The following is a 19,121-nucleotide window of genomic DNA, read 5'->3' as shown; positions in this document are numbered from 1 at the left end:
TTACTGTGTTTCACTAGTGTTTTGAATTAGTTTTAATTTTTATATTTTCTGTTTTTGTTTGAATTTTAGTTTTATTTTGTGTTTTGCCATTTTTTTTTTTTTTTTAAGTTTTAGTTATTTATTTCAAATAAAAATGAGAAATGGTGACTTGATTTCCAATATTATAGTTTTTATTAATATTTTGAATTAGTTTTAATTTTTATATTTCTGGTTTTCATTAAAATCTTTAGGTAATGTTTTAATTTTCTTGTGTGTTTTGTCATTTTAATTTCTTTTTTAAAATATGTCTTTATAGTTTTTATTCATTTTTATTTCAGTTTTAGTTATTTTAGTTCATCTAGTTAAAATAAATAAAAATTAAAAATGTTGATTTGGTTTTCAATATTATAGTTTTTGTTAAGATTTTTAATTAGTTTTCATTTTCATTAAAGTTTTAATAATTTTGTTATATATTTTGTTATTTTTATTAGTTTTTTAAATGTCTATATATATATGTTTTTATTTTTTATTTATTTTATTCTTTTGGTTCAAGTTAAACTAAATAAAAATTAAAAATGTTGCCTTGGTTTTCAATATTATAGTTTTTGTTCTGATTTTGAATTAGTTTTAATTTTTATATTGTCTGTTTTCGTTTTAATAATTTTGTTGTGTTTTGCCATTTTTGTATATATATGTTTGTTTTAATTAATTTTATTTCAGTTTGAGTTTATTTTAGTTCAAATAGTTTAGTTCAAATTTTTAATATTATAGTTTTTGTTAATATTTTGAATTATTTTTTATTTTTTATCTATTTCCTATTTTTTCTTTATTTTAGTTAAAGTTTTAATAATTTTGTGTTTTGTCATTTTTATTTTTATTTTTTAAATATGTATATTGTTAAATTTTTATTTCAGTTGAATTTATTTTAGTTCAAGTTAAACTAAATAAAAATGAGAAATAAGTTCAAGTTTTTTTTTATATATATTTGATTTTATTTCAAAGAAAATATTTTATGGTTTTAATTTTGGACCATAGGATTTTTACTATTAATTTTGCAGTAAAATATGACCTGTACATCTGGTTTTCATGAGATTTAGTCCAAGACACTGGTATATATTTTTGCCGTTTGATACTAACCTTCAATATTCAAAATATCTCATGCATAAGAGTCGCTGGCATGATCTGAGCAATGAAAGTGTGAATGTAACGAAGGATTCAAAAGTCTGAATGTAACAAGTTTTGTAACTTACATTCAGGAAAGACTGAGTTAATGAGGTAATATTATGTGATGCAGACTGCTCTAGTATTATCAATAATATTACACATCTGATGGAGCATTAAATTCCCTTCTGAGTGATGCTGCCTGTCTCATCTTTGCTTACCACACGGCCCTGATGGTAACTTTTAGTCCCGGCGTTAAATCCTGAGGGACAAACTCACAATGGCAGCTCTTATTGTCATCAACAATGTCTTCTCCGGGAAGGCTGGCTTCTAAAAAACACAACACGGACAGGAGGACTCTAGAGTTAGTGCACAAACCCCCTAACCCTCCATTCAACTCAACTTAGCCTCGGTTATCTAGCTCAGTCCGACAGCAGATAGGTCAGTGCAAAGACATTTTTATAACTGCTTTTCCAGGAGACGGGAATCTGAGACAACCGTGGCCCAAAATACAACAAAGCCATACAGTGACCCCAAAACACATTTGGACACTTAAGACAAAGTTAAACTGATAATAAAGATAATAAAAAATCAAATCATGTGCTATTTATTTTTAAAATCAGAACAGAAGTTGGTTTTACACTGGAAGATTTTGGAAGAGTCTCTTCTGCTCACCAAGCTGCATTTATTTGATCAAAAATACAGTAAAAATTGTGAAATATTATTCCAATGTAAATCAGCTGTTTTCTATGTGAATATATAGTAAAGTGTAATTTATTCCTGTGATCAAAGCTGAATCATTACTTCAGTCTTCAGTGTCACATGATCCTTCAGAAATCATTCTAATATGATGATTTGCTGCTCAAGAAACATTTATGATTATTATCAATGTTGAAAACAGTTCATATTTTTGTGGAAACACCATACAAAAGTTTGTGTAAATTGATCAAAAGTGACAGTAAAGACATCAAAGAATCATCAAAGAATCCTGAAAAATGTAGCAGTTTTCACAAAAATATTCAAAAACTTTAATAATAATAAGAACCACTATTAATAACTGTGCAACAATAAGAACTGATAATAACTGAACACTCAATCATCATATCAGAATGATTTCTGAAGGATCATGTGACACTGAAGACTGGAGTAATGATGCTGAAAATTCAGCTTTGATCACAGGAATAAATTACACTTTACTATATATTCACATAGAAAACAGTTATTTTAGATTGCAATAATATTTCATAATTTTTACTGTATTTTTGATCACATAAATGCAGCCTTGGTCAGCAGAAGAGACTCTTTCAAAAACATTTAAAAAATCTTAATTAATACAAAATTTTGACTACCAGTGTATGCATAGAAATAGGTAAACATTAGTGAAACGTGTTAATGTGATGAACTACAGCTCCAATATCAGTAAGCAAAAATTATGGTTATATTTTGTATCGAATGCAGTGACATTCATACATGTTTAAACGTGACTTAAAGTCCAAACACGTTGTTGAGGTGCCTGTATAAGCAAGCAGCAGAACACTATGACATATAAGTAATATTTTTTTTTAGCAAACTGACTTTTGGATTCAGTGAGAATCCTTTTTGCAAAGCAGGCCAGTCAAAAGACATTTAACAAACTGTTTGACTATGAGTGAATTAATAATGCACTATTAATAGCCACAAAGAAACAGTTTCATCAATTGCAATGACTGTTTTCAACTATTTCTAGTGACTGATTAAACTTGAATGTAACTTAACCTTGAGTTTTCTACAGCAGCGGTTCTCAACTGGTTTCATAGTGCAACCCAACACAATTCCAAACCTGTAACCAGAATTAAATGTAATATTTACATTTTTGGGTCATGACGCACCAGTTGAGAACAACTAATCTAGAGTCATTATCGCTTAAATTATCCAAGTTTCTTATATCCATGCAAAACGCTGATTGCATCTGTCATTTTGGGCCACAGTGTCTTTCTCCTGCGTTCCCATTTGTCAGCACAGACCATCTGGTGGGTAAAAATAATCTACCTGTGCTTATTATGCCAAATAAACCACAGAGCCTTAAAACAACTGTACAGCTCCAAACCCTGGAGTGAATAATGATGGTCTGAAATGGGTTAATGAGGTTGATGAGTTGTTCCACAGCTCTGTGGTGTTTCATTGCATTCACGTTTCCTCCTCAGGACTAACTTTTCCTCACATGCAGGTAAAGGAGCACAGTTTGCAGCCATCAGCTAGCACTAGTTCTAGGGTTGGTAAAACGGGCTCTAGTGGCGACCAGCCGATTGATAATCTCTTACTGATTAACCCTTCAATTGCTGCGATAGGAGAGATGGTAATAAAGGCTGGTTATAAAAACAACGACAAAACAGACCTGCTTTAAACCTAGAAACGTCAAGGAACAATGCTCACAATAATGAAAAATAAAATGCATTCTGAATTTTCTGAAACTAGTAAATTCTCTGAAGGTGAACCAGTTATTATTGTTGTGCAGTTATCCAAAGCCTCGACGCTTCAAATCAATCGTTCACCGCCAGAGAAATGACACACACTCTTCTTGTATGATGTGAAATGTTCAAGCACTCAAAGAGTGTCAGTGTTTAAATACAATGAAATGACATTCAAGTGAAGGTGCAGTCCGAATCAGGTTTTCTCTTACTGTTTGAGCATGAATGCTATTCTAAATATTGCTTCTCTTTCAACTATACATTAAAATATATGCTAACCATCTGATATCAATTTATAGATATTTAATGACCTTAACAGCATCATTACTAGTACAGCATGACTAGTTGCAATTGCTAGAAGTTTCTAAAAACAACTAATATGAGAAAATATAATGTTACTAATGTGCTTTGATTGGATTTTAATGTAACTTACCTTCAATTTTAATTATAGCTTTAACTCTGTTACTGCTAAAATGGCAAATTTGTTGCCAGAACCCAATAATCTTGTATATATTCATGTTTTAGGACAGTTTTCACAAGCTATGGGACTTTAGTAACAGGATTAGATTGATAACTGGACATTGGCCATTAGTGGCACCTTTTTCATATGCAAAAATGCAAACATTTCAACAGAAAAACATCAGATTTGCAACTTTTGGAAAATGGCTCAAAATCAAACCGAAAGCAAAATGGACAGTCCAGCATTTAAAGCAGATAAGATTTGACAGACTGGCATATCCTCAGACCGCTGTGCACAAGTGACAATGACGTGGATTCAAACAAATCACATTTTAATCATTTTCCTCGAGTTGGAGAGATATGAAGCTCCTTAAATACTTCTTCCCCTTGAAGTATTTTCATAAAATTTGGTGCATGTCCTCAGATTATCATGGCATCTTTGTGCACCAAAATTTGTTAAGTTTGCGCACTGCGTTTCCATGATACAGGCCCAAACGAAAATGTAATGTGACTCCATATGGCCACATATGGGTGAGTTATATACATTTGCATATTACAGCACCACCTAGTGGCTGAGTTACAGTGAATTTGGTACACAGCCTCTTAAAGACACATATGCACATACAGTACAGTCCAAAAGTTTGGAACCACTAAGATTTTTAATGTTTTTAAAAGAAGTTTCGTCTGCTCACCAAGGCTACATTTATTTAATTAAAAATACAGTAAAAAACAGTAATATTGTGAAATATTATTACAATTTAAAATAACTGTGTACTATTTAAATATATTTGACAAAGTAATTTATTCCTGTGATCAAAGCTGAATTTTCAGCATCGTTACTCCAGTCTTCAGTGTCACGTGATCCTTCAGAAATCATTCTAATATGCTGATTTGCTGCTCAATAAACATTTATGATTATTTTCAATGTTGAAAACAGTTGTGTACTTTTTTTTTCAGGATTCCTTGATGAATAGAAAGTTCAAAAGAACAGCATTTATCTGAAATACAAAGCTTCTGTAGCATTATACACTACCGTTCAAAAGTTTGGGGTCAGTAAGAATTTTTATTTTTATTTTTTTGAAAAGAAATTAAAGAAATGAATACTTTTATTCAGCAAGGATGCATTAAATCAATCAAAAGTGGCAGTAAAGACATTTATAATGTTACAAAAGATTAGATTTCAGATAAACACTGTTCTTTTGAACTTTCTATTCATCAAATAATCCTGAAAAAAAATATTGTTCACAAATATTTTGTACAATTGTACACATTAAATGTTTCTTGAGCAGCAGATCAGCATATTAGAATGATTTCTGAAGGATCATGTGACACTGAAGACTGGAGTAATGATGCTGAAAATTCAGCTTTGATCACAGGAATAAATTACTTTGTGAAATATATTCAAATAGAAAACAGTTATTTTAAATTGTAATAATATTTCACAATATTACTGTTTTTTACTGTATTTTTAATTAAATAAATGTAGCCTTGGTGAGCAGACGAAACTTCTTTTAAAAACATTAAAAATCTTAGTGGTTCCAAACTTTTGGGCTGTACTGTATCTCTAAACTTCATGAAGTTTCAGATTGAATTTTGGTTGACCATTTTGTCCAAATGTCAGCTGAATCCTTAAATGCAGGTACATTAAAGGGATAGCTTACCCAAAAATGGAAATTCTGTCATCATTTATTCACCCTCAAGTTTTTCCAAACCTTTCTTTCTTCTGTTGAACACAAAAGAAGATATTTTGAAGAATATGGGTAACCAAACAGTTGATGGACCCCATTGACTTGGAAAAAATACTTTGGAAGTCAATGGGAACCATCAACTAGTTCACCCAAAACTACAGGGTGAGTAAATGATGACAGATGTTTAATTTTTGGGTGAATTATCCATTTAATGTCTCTTTACCCTCACAACTAATGGACAGAGTTTCAAAAACAATATTTTTCATTATCTGAAGTTCTCATTTGAGTCTCTTTAAATTCATCCCAGTGGTACTGAGAGAGATATGCAGTCCAATACGAATGAAAAATCTTATATACTGTAGCTTTAAATGGGTAAAATATATATAACAAAGTGAGAGCTTTAGTCAAGAGAGGTTTGAGCTTTACTTTGAATGAAACCCAATTAAAGCACATAAGGAACTAAAATGGACTAGTAAAATATGCAAGTTAATATTCAGAACAACAGCATGATTGTGTGTGATACTTAAAAAGCTATTAACATTTAAACGTATATTTAACTAAAACCAAACTCAAAGCATTTTTGCAGAGTGTGACTGAAGCTGGTTAGTTTGATTGAATATGGGAGCTCGACCCATCTGGATTGCCTGACCTGGAGAGTTCCTGTGTCTCAAATCTTCCTCTTGCATCTCAATGAGCACTTTAGCATCAGCATCCAACATAGAAACGGAAAGGACAGCATCAGGATCCACATTCATCAGAAAAAACGAGGGGAAAATCATAAACGCACACATGGATTACAAAGGTCGTCCTTTCCACAAGCTGCTGCTGTCCATGTGATTCTGTCGCATATTTTTATCAGGTTATCAAGGTTATATCAAGGTTTCTGAAAACCATTTCAAACGAATCATTGAATTTGCACTTTGTGGAAAGTGTAACCAAAGCACAGATTTTTTCATAAATTATATTTAAATATTCCAACAAACACAGTCTAAAAATTCAAGCCAAATGTTATGATTGGTATGTAAAATAATATATATTTATGCCATATTTTATGTCATAAAATCATATATGTATTTATACCAATCATAAAACTATTAATCTTAATTATTAAAATAAATTATCACACATATTAGCTAATAAAATAATTAGCTCAAGAATATTCGTTTCACAGATTCTCCACAAAAACATTGGCAGCAAATGCAACACTCGACTCGATTATATTAATATGAACTTGATATGCACAAATAACACAGACACTGATACAAAAATCACATGCAATGGCACAACAGAAAGACAGAATAAGAATCCTGATGTGTGGAACTAGGAGATTGTATTAAATTAATCTATTTTCTGTCTTCACACCTTCTCACCTCTAGATAATCAAGCTGAGGATTCTTCTAAAAATCTCAATGCAACTTATTCAAGTGATCTCAGACATCTAACAAAGTCACTTTGTATTTTGGGGATCCGAGACCAAGTCCAGTCTACTTGAATGGGGGAATCTGCTTGTTTCACTCACATTTAACTCTTTCCCTGCCAGCGTTTTTTTTAAAAGTTGCCAGTCCTTTTTTATCAACACTTAAATGTAGGTAAGTTTCATAGAAAAAGCAACATTTTAAACAAAAAGCTGAGAAAATCACATTAATTTCAAAGACTACAACGTGCATAATCAATGCTTTTATTGCTTGTTTCTGCTCCTTTTTGCCTGTGTTTTGATCCGGAGATTCAGTACTCGTTCAGAAGATGCGTAACAGCGCCCCCTACCGTATAACAGTGAAAACACAGAAAGCCGTAAAACTCCGTCAAAGGCGGGGAAAGAGTTAAATTACATATTTCAAATCAGCAACAAAATCTGACATGACATACATTTTATTTCTTATGCTCAAATAGCATTAAAAAAGCCATTTCATTTGATTGGTTCTTTTATTTAGAAGGCGGGACCAATTCCGCCATATTGCGCATTGCACATCTCCCATTCATAAGTAATGTGTGTGCAGCATCTTTGTATATCTAAAGCCTTTGATGCCTAACCAGTTTAAAACGATCTCAAACGCAAGACCACCTCTGATTGGCGATTGTGTTCATACGCACAACAGATATGTCTGTGATTGGCTACGCTTAAAAAACCTGTTGTAAATAGACATCTTTTCACCAAGCACTTACACAGATACACATGGGATATATCCCTAAAATATCTGCTGATAGACGGAGCCAATCACAGACATATCTAATGAGCTCGTGAACACAGTGGCCAATCAGAGCCATTACTAGGGGGAAATGCTGGTAAATTTCCGTACCGACTAGTTTTTTTATTGTCTGATATTTTATCCAAAGCAACTTCAAGTACACAAACTACAGTGATGTTGCGCTTCACAACTGTGATGAGTGTCAAATGAATGTGGATAGACCCTTACATGATTTCCTCTTCACCGATTAACACCTACAACAACCAAATCATGACCAAAGTGCACAAATACAGAAGGCAACACTGCATAAGCGCACAGGACCGGGTTGGTTTCCCTCACCTTCTGAGTTCTGGCGGGACGCGGCCCCTTTGAAGCGGAAGGCTTGTCTGGCCCGACTGCGGTCGCCGAAGCTGAGGCTCTTGGGTACTTTGGACGGACTGTCCTCGATGCTGTTTGCGCTAGGAGAGCGTCGGAGGGGCTGCTGGCCCTGAGGAGAGTTCTTCCCTTTGGTTGCAGTGTTTCTCGGGCTGGAGAACACACGCTCTTTCAGACTCACTTTCTGACTGTGAAGGGTAAAACGGTTTAAATGTTAGAGACTTAAAAGACAAAAGCATTCAATTTGCATTCAAAAACTGGAGTTCTTTCTAAAGCTGTTATCCGGGGGTAAGAACTAGCTGATTTGGTTAAAGCTGCAGTATGTAAGTTTTGCCTCTTTGTCGCCCTCTCTGTTCGAAACCTGCAATTGCAGTTGTTTGTGGAATTATCATCTTTACGTGGATTGTGCATCAGCGGGGATGAATCTAACATTTTGAGGAGAATGTGTGGATGTTTTTTAGAACACATCTGACCCATTTCATTTACAAATTACTGACAAACAAGCTTCACATTACGTTTATTTCTTTACATTAAAACTGTGCAGTCTAAATGGATGTGAATTTTATATGCAATTCAAATACATAATAAATGCATAAAATAAAACGTAAATGTTTACTGTGCATACATTTTGTATTTACAGTTGCATTCAGTGCATTCCCAAAAATGATTACAAATAAAGTACAATCAGAACAGTACTGTTATTCATATATCTGAATGAACTGCTGACCTGCATTACATAATGTTTGTTAATGAAGGTTAGGTTATTAAAGTGTTTCCCTGGAGGGAAGGAACTGGAGTTTCTGTGGACGGATATATTGATGTGCATTTGGCTTATTAAACGCCACACATCTGTCTGCACACAAACAAGGTCAAACTAATACACACACGTGCACACGTAAACAAGGTGTTCATTGATGTGGACATGCATCGCTGGTCTGGTAAAATATTTGCACACAAACAACATCTCTGAAACTCATCCTGTGCTGACAGAACTGATGACACTGAAACAGACATGATGCATGCAAAAGAAAGCATCAAAAATGACATTTAATATTAGAAGAAGCACTGTTTTGTGGTGTCTGAGAAATATGATTTGTACTAACCTCGGAGAGGGTTCAGGTTGGGCTTCCTTTCTGTGTTGGAAAATAAAATCATACTTTTGAAAGCTATGATTTGAAGTCCTTTAACAAACTGAACACTACTGTCAAACGGGTTACGTTTTCAAACAAAGGGGTCATGACATGGATTTTTAAATTATTTTAATATGTTCCTTGAGGTTCATTTATAATGTTAAATATATATGTGTAAAAATGATCATTTTCAACCTTCGTTCTGATATGATTTTTTTTTAAGGCGCAGCTCCTTTAGCAACTGAACACCAGTGGGCGGGGTCTATGATACCAGGGGGCGTGGCCTATGAAGTGATGATGTATAACTATTCGTCGATGTCTTGCAAATGTATTGAGATGCCACAATTCAATTCATTAACTCATAAACACGTTATTTATTTGAGAGAATCAAAAACAAAAGAGCATTTTACGTTACCTAAAGGAGAGTCCGGATTTGCTCTTGAGGTTTCTCAGTAGATCGAGCTGGTTCAGGGGAGGGATGAGTCTGGAAAAACACACAGGAGCTGTTGGCACACGGATGATGTGTGAAGAGGAAATGCTGCGCAATGCTTATGTAAATCTGGGAGCTTCTTTTGGACAGAAAAAACTGACAAGGACTATTAATAAATATACTGCCGACTGTGGACTTAAATTAAAGACGGACAGAGAGAGAGAGAAATGCACATGAAAAATCACTGAAACATTTGATGAGATGCTTTGATGATTTTTTAACATCACTGCTGCTTCTAACATGAAATACTAGGACTGATAAAAATAATAATGCCTGACTTAAAAGTCGCTAATGTGCACATCCTTTTTTGGGGCTCAGTGTTACATGCACACCCCCTGCTGATTAGACATTTGATATCAAAGCATGATGTTTATAATATGCCACACGCAGGGAGGGAGTGTGTGGACGGCGCTGTTAACCTTCACAATCTGCACAAAACAGCCTGAAAGGTCAGAGAGCAGATCGATGTAGAGACGTCTGAAGAGATCTCATGTGACACCCCAGAGGAATGCTGGGATAGAGAATCAGATGGAGGTTGGGACTGTGTGCATGTACCTGTACATGGGCACCGATACGGTCCTCTCGTAATAGTCCCACGTCGAATGGAGATCCGTGCGATTCAGGTTTGTGGCGTAAAACCTCCAGGCAGCCTGCGAGATCATAGTCATATTATAACATAGCATACATTAAAGGAATAATTCATCCAATAATTAAAATTAATACAGGTTTGAAGTGATACAAGGGTTTTCATTAAGACACATTTTCATTAAATCTATGGATGGATAAATATTTGTAATACTGGGAAAAATGAATTGTGTGCATTTGTTTACTGTCCACTGTATGATCTGATATATAATTTCATTAATATAACTTATGTATGGATGCATAGGAGAGCAAATGACTGTTATAATATTAAACAAGTTCTATATGTTTTTTTCCTCCCCACAAAAATTTTAAAAAAATTATACAAGAATGATTAAATAATGACAGAATCCAATGGAAGCTCGTTTCACCAACTAAATGATTGGATGATTGGATATCTCGCAATTCCGACTTTATATCTCGCAATTCCGACTAAATAACTCGCAATTCCGACTTTATATCTCGCAATTCGGACTTTATAACTCACAATTCCGACTTTATATCTCGCAATTCCGACTTTATATCTCGCAATTCCGACTTTATAACTCGCAATTTGGACTTTATATCTCGCAACTCCGACTTTATATCTCGCAATTCCGATTTTATAACTCGCAATTCCAACTTTATATCTCGCAATTCCGACTTTTTATCTCGCAATTCCGACTTTATAACTCGCAATTTGGACTTTATATCTCGCAACTCCGACTTTATATCTCGCAATTCCGATTTTATAACTCGCAATTCCGACTTTATATCTCGCAATTCCGACTTTATATATCGCAATTCCGCATTTTTATATCTCGCAACTCCGACTTTATATCTCGCAATTCTAACTTTATATATCGCAATTCCGCATTTTTATATCTCGCAACTCCGACTTTATATCTCGCAATTCTAACTTTATATATCGCAATTCCGAATTTTTATATCTCGCAACTCTGACTTTGTATCTCGCAATTCCGACTTTATATCTCGCAATTCCGACTTTATATCTCGCAATTCCGACTTTATAACTCGCAATTCCGACTTTATATCTAGCAATTCCGACTTTATATCTCGCAATTCCGACTTTATATCTCGCAATTCCGACTTTATAACTCGCAATTCCGACTTTATATCTAGCAATTCCGACTTTATATCTCGCAATTCAGACTTTATATCTCGCAATTCCGACTTTACATCTCGCAATTCCGACTTTATATCTCGCAATTCTGACTTTATATCTCGCAATTCCGACTTTACATCTCGCAATTCCGACTTTATATCTCGCAATTCCGACTTTATATCTCGCAATTCCGACTTTATAACTCGCAATTCCGACTTTATATCTAGCAATTCCGACTTTATATCTCGCAATTCCGACTAAATAACTCGCAATTCCGACTTAATATCTCGCAATTCGGACTTTATAACTCACAATTCCGACTTTATATCTCGCAATTCCGACTTTATATCTCGCAATTCCGACTTTATATCTCGCAATTCCAACTTTATATCTCGCAATTCTGAATTTTTATATCTTGCAACTCCGACTTTATATCTCGCAATTACGAGAAAAACTCTCAGAATTGTGAGATAAAAAGTCTCAGTTACCTTTTCTATTTTTTATTTATGGTGGAAACAAGGTTCCATAGTATCCTCATTGTTTTAGGTGAGCTGTAACTTTATTGACACACTCATATCTTGGTTTGTGAAGTGTGTCAGCGATCTCTAGACAGATTGAGTTTTATTTTCCCAGTGAACTGGAGCTGAAGACACTGAACGTAACTGGGACGATGAGAGGAGACGTGTTTTACCTGAATGAGGCCGGCAGCGGGATTTCTGCGCTTCTCGAAATGTTTCTGCCGATGCTGTTCCTGAACTTTCAAGGCAAACCCAGAACCCAGAATTCCCTGCGGAGGGTAAAAAGAAACTTTGTTAATGATGATTGGACCTAGTTTTTCCCGAAACTGAGTCGTGTCGTCTATTACAGAGTGTCACGACATTAAAGAGGTCAAAACTTCTGTTTAAGCACCCTTTTATTGGGTTATTGTTTCCTTTGAGCTTTAGTTATTAGGTTTTGGCAGCAAAAACAGTCTAATAATTCAGTTTTGTTGCAATTTAGTTAACAGAATAATTGCTGTTTGGGTGTGAATGTGGACGGTCAGTTTCTGAAATATCTAAGACTTTTAGTAGATGGCCTAGAAAGGATATCTTCCAAATTCTGGTAACACTTTACTTGAAGCCTTTATATATATATAATGCATTATAAAAGTATTTTAATGCACTAATTATGCCTTATAATGCACTGTATGATTTCATGATTAATTGTAATCACTATTATAATACATATCTATTCATTTAGAATGTATAATGCATTAAAAAACATGAAAAAACAACCATTTTCAGTTCTCAGGAATTTCAATAATCTGCAAATATTATAATGCATTTTGACCTTGGTTATAATGAATTATACATATGAAGATATAATGCATTATTACATACATTTAAAATGCTATGGTTAAACTAAGGTTCCAGTAAATCTGAAATGATACACCATAATTCATAGATGTATTTACACTAAAGCAGAAATGCTATGAAGAAAAACACATTAAGCAGGCAGAGGGATTTTTATAATAAACTGCACTGATGTAATTCAGCGGTCCGCTCTCTCCACACAACAATCCATTAAAAGCCTGTTAGACTTTATTTGTTCGTTTCCTCACGACTCCCCGGAGACTCACAGCAGGCAGCGCGAAGAAGGACACGCCGATCAGGGTGAAGGTCGCGGCGAGGAGACGCCCGTTCCAGGTTATGGGATATTTATCGCCGTAGCCGATGGTCGTCAGGGTGATCTGTGGAACATTGAGGGAAACTGCCGTCAGCTTCCAGTTACTCATGAAATCATTTCTGTTCCTGCACAGTAATTCAATCATCGTCATTGGCTGCTCTCTAAGATTTCTGGGTCACATTTCACCCTCCCAAAAAAACATTATATTTTGCATTAAAAACGAAGCATATTTTTATACCAGTAGGTTTGAAGATTAGGATTAAGATTATTTAAAATGATTTAATTTAATCCTTATTTTAATGCATCTAGATAGATTCTCATCATATATTCACACACAAATACTTAACAATTTAAATAATTTATTATAAAGCCTAAAATATATACATGAAAAAATAAGAAATAAAATATGCATTGTAATATAATATAATATAATATAATATAATATAATATAATATAATGATTATCTTTTGATTTTGTTATTCTTGTTTTATTTTGTTTGTTTTTTTTCAATTTGGGAGTACAATTTGTTTACATGTAATGATATATATATACAGACCAAAAATTATTTAGACATTTTTTGATATATTTTTACTAGTGGCTGCAGGACACTACAGTTCATTTCTGTAAGTGAGGATAGCAAAATAAAGTAAACTGTGACATATTATACCCAAAAATGCTTCATACAGTGGACTATCAGTAAAACTGATAAAAATTTGAGACCAAAAATTATTCAGACACTTTGACCTGACCATGTTTTGCTTAAGTGTAATCTGACATAATTAAGATAATTTTTTTCTGACACAGTTTAACTCTGAGATCTTGTCATATTTTATTACCATATTTTATTACTATAGTGAATAAACTGTATTAATGAATATATATATATATATATATATATTGTGATTTAAACATCACTGCTCACACAAGAAGCAAATCAGAGAAAAAAAATATTAAAAACTGTCATTAAATTATGCAAGTCCACGAACTCCATCCATACAAGATTCCTCTGTGATCTTTCTGAAATATCATCTCATCAAACTCAACGAGTGATAAACATCCCTGCATAATTAATAATCCTCACAGACGTCCTGTGTGTAAACTTCAGCTGTTAGTCTATCTGATGTCCTTGGGTTTATTTCCAGAGGAATCACGCCAGAGCTTTACTGGCACTCGCTGCAGTCCCGAGAGCAACTGCTGCCTGAGTTGATTAACCATATAATAAAGCTGAAAATATGAAACACAGCAATGCAGAAGTGCTTATACACCAGAACATTTACAGAACATCCATTGCAAGAAAGCAAATAGTGTTTATCAGTCCGTAAATGGAAGTAGCGAAGTAGTGTGTTGTCAAGGGAATGATCTTCCAATGCAATCTGGAGTAATATCGATCTCAGACCACATTATGAGAGATCTGTGGACACGGTACATTACTTCAAGTGTATTTGTTAATGGCGAGGGAATGCGAAATGCTTACCAGACCCCACCAGAGTGCATCGGCGTAGGTTTCAAACATCTCGTTATCCTCTTTCTCAGCGAGGTACACCAGGAACGAGGCCAGGATCAGACACAGGAAGCCAATGTACCAGGCTGTGATCAGCTCCTGTTGAGGGCACATGCATGCACACGATCAGTAAAAATCAATATCAAGAGTCATACTTGTTGCATATTTAAAAGTCAACAGCCTATGAATGATGAAGCAGTGAAGTGGCATAAAAGAGCCCCTACTATGCTATTTTAACAGGGTGGTTGATTATGATTTGACTTTTTTAACTGTAGTTAGTGTGTAATGTTGCTGTTTGAGCATAAACAACATCTGCAAAGTTACGACGCTCAAAGTTCAATGCAAAGAGAGATATTTTCTTTTACAGAAATCGCTTTATAAGGACTACAACAAGCTTCTTCCTGGGTTGGTGACATCACAAACCCCAAAATTTACATAAACCCTGCCCCCGAGAACACACAACAAAGGGGGCGGGGCCATGTTGAGTTGTTGTAGTAGAGTGTTGTTGACGTGCCGTCATTTTACGCCGGACTGCTTCACAAACGAGGGTCAATTCAACACAAAAGATGAACATGACGACACATGCTAGTGGATGAGTTGAATCAACTCCACAGCAACTACATAAATTTATCCACTAACCATTCAGAAACACCTAAAAGTTGTAACTTCTTCCTGAGTCTCTCCATCAGTGTCGACTCCGGTTTGAACAATGTAAGGCTGAACAAAATCCTCATTTTGGCTGCGTGAGATTCTCCAGCTTTGTTGTTGTTGTTGAGCTGTTAAAGCTCCGCCCTCTTCTGGAAAGCAGGCAGCTCATTTGCATTTAAAGGGACACACACAAAAAACGGCGTGTTTTTGCTCACACCCAAATAGGGTCAAATTTGACAAGCTATAATAAATGATCTGTGGGGGATTTTCAGCTGAAACTTCACAGACACATTCTGGAGACACCAGAGACTGATATTACATCTTGTGAAAAGCATTATAGGTTCATTTTAAAGTTTCCTAATTTTGTTTTGGAGTCTTCTACAATAGATTTACATGCATCCAAGGTCAAAAAACACTTTATATAACTTTAATCAGCTACAACTACAGTGTTTGAAGGCGGGGCAAAGTAGACATCATTCACAGCTGCCAATGAGGATGGCATTATGCAAATTTGTTACAAACATACGTAGGTTCAGCAGGAAGTGAGACTGGAATTACTGACGACTCATTTCAGGCAGTTCAGAATCGCTTCTCCATTTATGATCTTTAAATCTTTGCAGACCCCTTTTACATTCACAAACAGCTGTATTATACACTATATGAATGGGAATAATGAACCATAAATCACTGCACAGCTCAACTCCTGAAACAAGCCAAAAAAAAAACAACTTCAGAGTTTTTGCTCTGTCAGCATCTCTTCACTCCTTCAAATGCACCTTCCTGTGGACGCTAAGAAATGGGACACCACTTAAACACAGAGACTGCAACGTTACGCCACTGCAACTCATTTTAGACTGAAAAATGCACTGCAAGCGCATTCGCCCACTTTCTTGCCCTTGAGAGAGAGACGTCGCCTGAGGCTGAACTCACGAGTCACGACAGCACCTGAATGAATGACAAGACGCCTTAATCAGACTTCTGACCGCCGGCTGATCCACTTTACTGCTTAATCTGGGCAAGAACTGACCATCCAGAGAGAAACAAGGGTAGTTCACTTTGTTAGTTGATGCCACAATAACAAAAAACTCAAATAATGTCAGTCTATGAAGAGCTATACAGAACACATCAAAGAAATGTTCAAAAGAAAAGCATTTGAAATAGAATTTTTTGTAACATTATAAATGTCTTTACTGTCTAATTTAATGCATCCCTGCTGAATAAAAGTATTGATTAAAAGAAAAGGGTTTTGTAATGATTATATAAGAAGAGGCAATTTTTTTGTTTGAGAAAGAATTTCATAGCATCAAGTCTTCATCTTTCTCACAATGTTACATAAATAACCTATTTTCCTCTTCCGTTTAATATACGTGAATTATTAATCAAAGTAACGCTGTTATTTCACAGACGGCTATCCTTTCCTCACGTCACCTTGCTAGCATGCAACTCCTTTAAAGCTCATTTATATTTTAGCATGTTTACTGTCAACGTGCAAAATATGTAATGTGTCTGTTTGTTTGAGAAAATGTGTTTTCATCACCAAGACAACAGCCGATGTTCCCCGTGTGTTTTCACAGGTCAGGAAACTGCCGAGGAACCACAATATAATGAGCCGAGCTAAAAATTGATTCTCTCTGCAAATTTAAGGAATGGAATACAAGCAAACTATTTCTAGAAATGTTTATATTTTAACTCTATTACGTGTGGTTTGAGTGGCATTAACGTTCCCACATGCATTGAGCTCTATGAAGGCAAGCATCACCCTCATCATTCCTTTATCTAACAGGAAACGTTCTCTCAAAGTTATGAACAAATGTTCTTCCAGTAACATTAATAGAATGTTCATTCAAAGTTATCTGGTCTGCAATAACATTCTCAAAACGTTTTAGCACAAAAACGTTATTTATACATCGTTCATGGAACGTTTTTGAAACATTTTGGTTGCATTGTTTTAACGGTTATTACTTACTACCTGTAAGAACATTCATGAGTTGGGTTGTTTTAACCCAGAGATTGGGGTATTTTTTCACCCAGAGAATGGGATGATTTAACCCAGCGACTGGGATGATTTAACCCAGCGATTGCGATGTTTTAACCCAGCGATTGGGTTGTTTTAACCCAGAGATTGGGATGTTTTAACCCAGCGATTGGGTTTTTTTTCACCCAGAGAATGGGATGATTTAACCCAGCGACTGGGAGGTTTTAACCCAGCGATTAGGATGTTTTAACCCAGCGATTGGGTTGTTTTAACCCAGCGACTGGGAGGTTTTAACCCAGCGATTGGGATGTTTTAACCCAGAGATTGGGATGTTTTAACCCAGCGATTGGGTTTTTTTTCACCCAGAGAATGGGATGATTTAATCCAGCAACTCGGAGGTTTTAACCCAGCGATTAGGATGTTTTAACCCAGCGATTGGGTTGTTTTAACCCAGCGACTGGGAGGTTTTAACCCAGCGATTAGGATGTTTTAACCCAGCGATTGGGTTGTTTTAACCCAGCGACTGGGAGGTTTTAACCCAGCGATTAGGATGTTTTAACCCAGCGATTGGGTTGTTTTAACCCAGCGACTGGGAGGTTTTAACCCAGCGATTGGGATGTTTTAACCCAGAGATTGGGATGTTTTAACCCAGCGATTGGGTTTTTTTTCACCCAGAGAATGGGATGATTTAATCCAGCAACTGGGAGGTTTTAACCCAGCGATTAGGATGTTTTAACCCAGCGATTGGGTTGTTTTAACCCAGCGACTGGGAGGTTTTAACCCAGCGATTGGGATGTTTTAACCCAGCGATTGGGTTGTTTTAACCCAGCGACTGGGAGGTTTTAACCCAGCGATTAGGATGTTTTAACCCAGCGATTGGGTTGTTTTAACCCAGCGACTGGGAGGTTTTAACCCAGCGATTAGGATGTTTTAACCCAGCGATTGGGTTGTTTTAACCCAGCGACTGGGAGGTTTTAACCCAGCGATTGGGATGTTTTAACCCAGAGATTGGGATGTTTTAACCCAGCGATTGGGTTTTTTTTTCACCCAGAGAATGGGATGATTTAACCCAGTGACTGGGAGGTTTTAACCCAGCGATTAGGATGTTTTAACCCAGCGATTGGGTTGTTTTAACCCAGCGACTGGGAGGTTTTAACCCAGCGATTAGGATGTTTTAACCCAGCGATTGGGTTGTTTTAACCCAGCGACTGGGAGGTTTTAACCCAGCGATTGGGATGTTTTAACCCAGAGATTGGGATGTTTTAACCCAGCGATTGGGTTTTTTTTCACCCAGAGAATGGGATGATTTAATCCAGCGACTGGGAGGTTTTAACCCAGCGACTGGGAGGTTTTAACCCAGCGATTGGGATGTTTAACCCAGAGATTGGGATGTTTTAACCCAGCGATTGGGAGGTTTTAACCCAGCGATTGGGATGTTTTAACCCAGCGAATGGGAGGTTTTAACCCAGTGATTGGGATGTTTTAAGCCAGCGATTGGGTTTGTTTCACTCAGAGAATGGGATGATTTAACCCAGCAATTGGGATGTTTTAACCCAGCGACTGGGAGGTTTTAACCCAGCGAATGGGAGGTTTTAACCCAGCGATTGGGATGTTTTAACCCAACGATTGGGTTTGTTTCACTCAGAGAATGGGATGATTTAACCCAGTGA

General features: G+C 35.7%; 1 protein-coding gene across 4 annotated transcripts in view; it reads right to left on the bottom strand.

The window, feature by feature from the left end:
* The window catches only part of LOC125273372 (potassium voltage-gated channel subfamily KQT member 2), a 63,917-nt gene that overhangs the window by 10,813 nt on the left and 33,983 nt on the right, over nucleotides 1–19,121 (bottom strand). For 2 of the 4 annotated variants that reach the window (XM_048198647.1, XM_048198644.1), the window contains exons 5-13: nucleotides 14,802–14,927; nucleotides 13,281–13,391; nucleotides 12,354–12,449; nucleotides 10,471–10,565; nucleotides 9,841–9,909; nucleotides 9,399–9,428; nucleotides 8,260–8,483; nucleotides 6,384–6,431; nucleotides 1,362–1,470 (exon numbers count right to left, since the gene is read on the bottom strand). In XM_048198647.1, coding sequence (XP_048054604.1) covers nucleotides 1,362–1,470; nucleotides 6,384–6,431; nucleotides 8,260–8,483; nucleotides 9,399–9,428; nucleotides 9,841–9,909; nucleotides 10,471–10,565; nucleotides 12,354–12,449; nucleotides 13,281–13,391; nucleotides 14,802–14,927 — 908 coding nt within the window. The remainder of the gene's footprint in view (nucleotides 1–1,361; nucleotides 1,471–6,383; nucleotides 6,432–8,259; nucleotides 8,484–9,398; nucleotides 9,429–9,840; nucleotides 9,910–10,470; nucleotides 10,566–12,353; nucleotides 12,450–13,280; nucleotides 13,392–14,801; nucleotides 14,928–19,121) is intronic. The other 2 variants (XM_048198646.1, XM_048198645.1) reach the window with 2 other exon arrangements.

The sequence above is a fragment of the Megalobrama amblycephala genome, linkage group LG8 (genome assembly GCF_018812025.1).
Source record: "Megalobrama amblycephala isolate DHTTF-2021 linkage group LG8, ASM1881202v1, whole genome shotgun sequence".
In the NCBI taxonomy this organism is placed as follows: domain Eukaryota; kingdom Metazoa; phylum Chordata; class Actinopteri; order Cypriniformes; family Xenocyprididae; genus Megalobrama; species Megalobrama amblycephala.
Note: the sequence above shows the minus strand (reverse complement) of the source record. Positions and strands in the feature narration are given on the sequence as shown.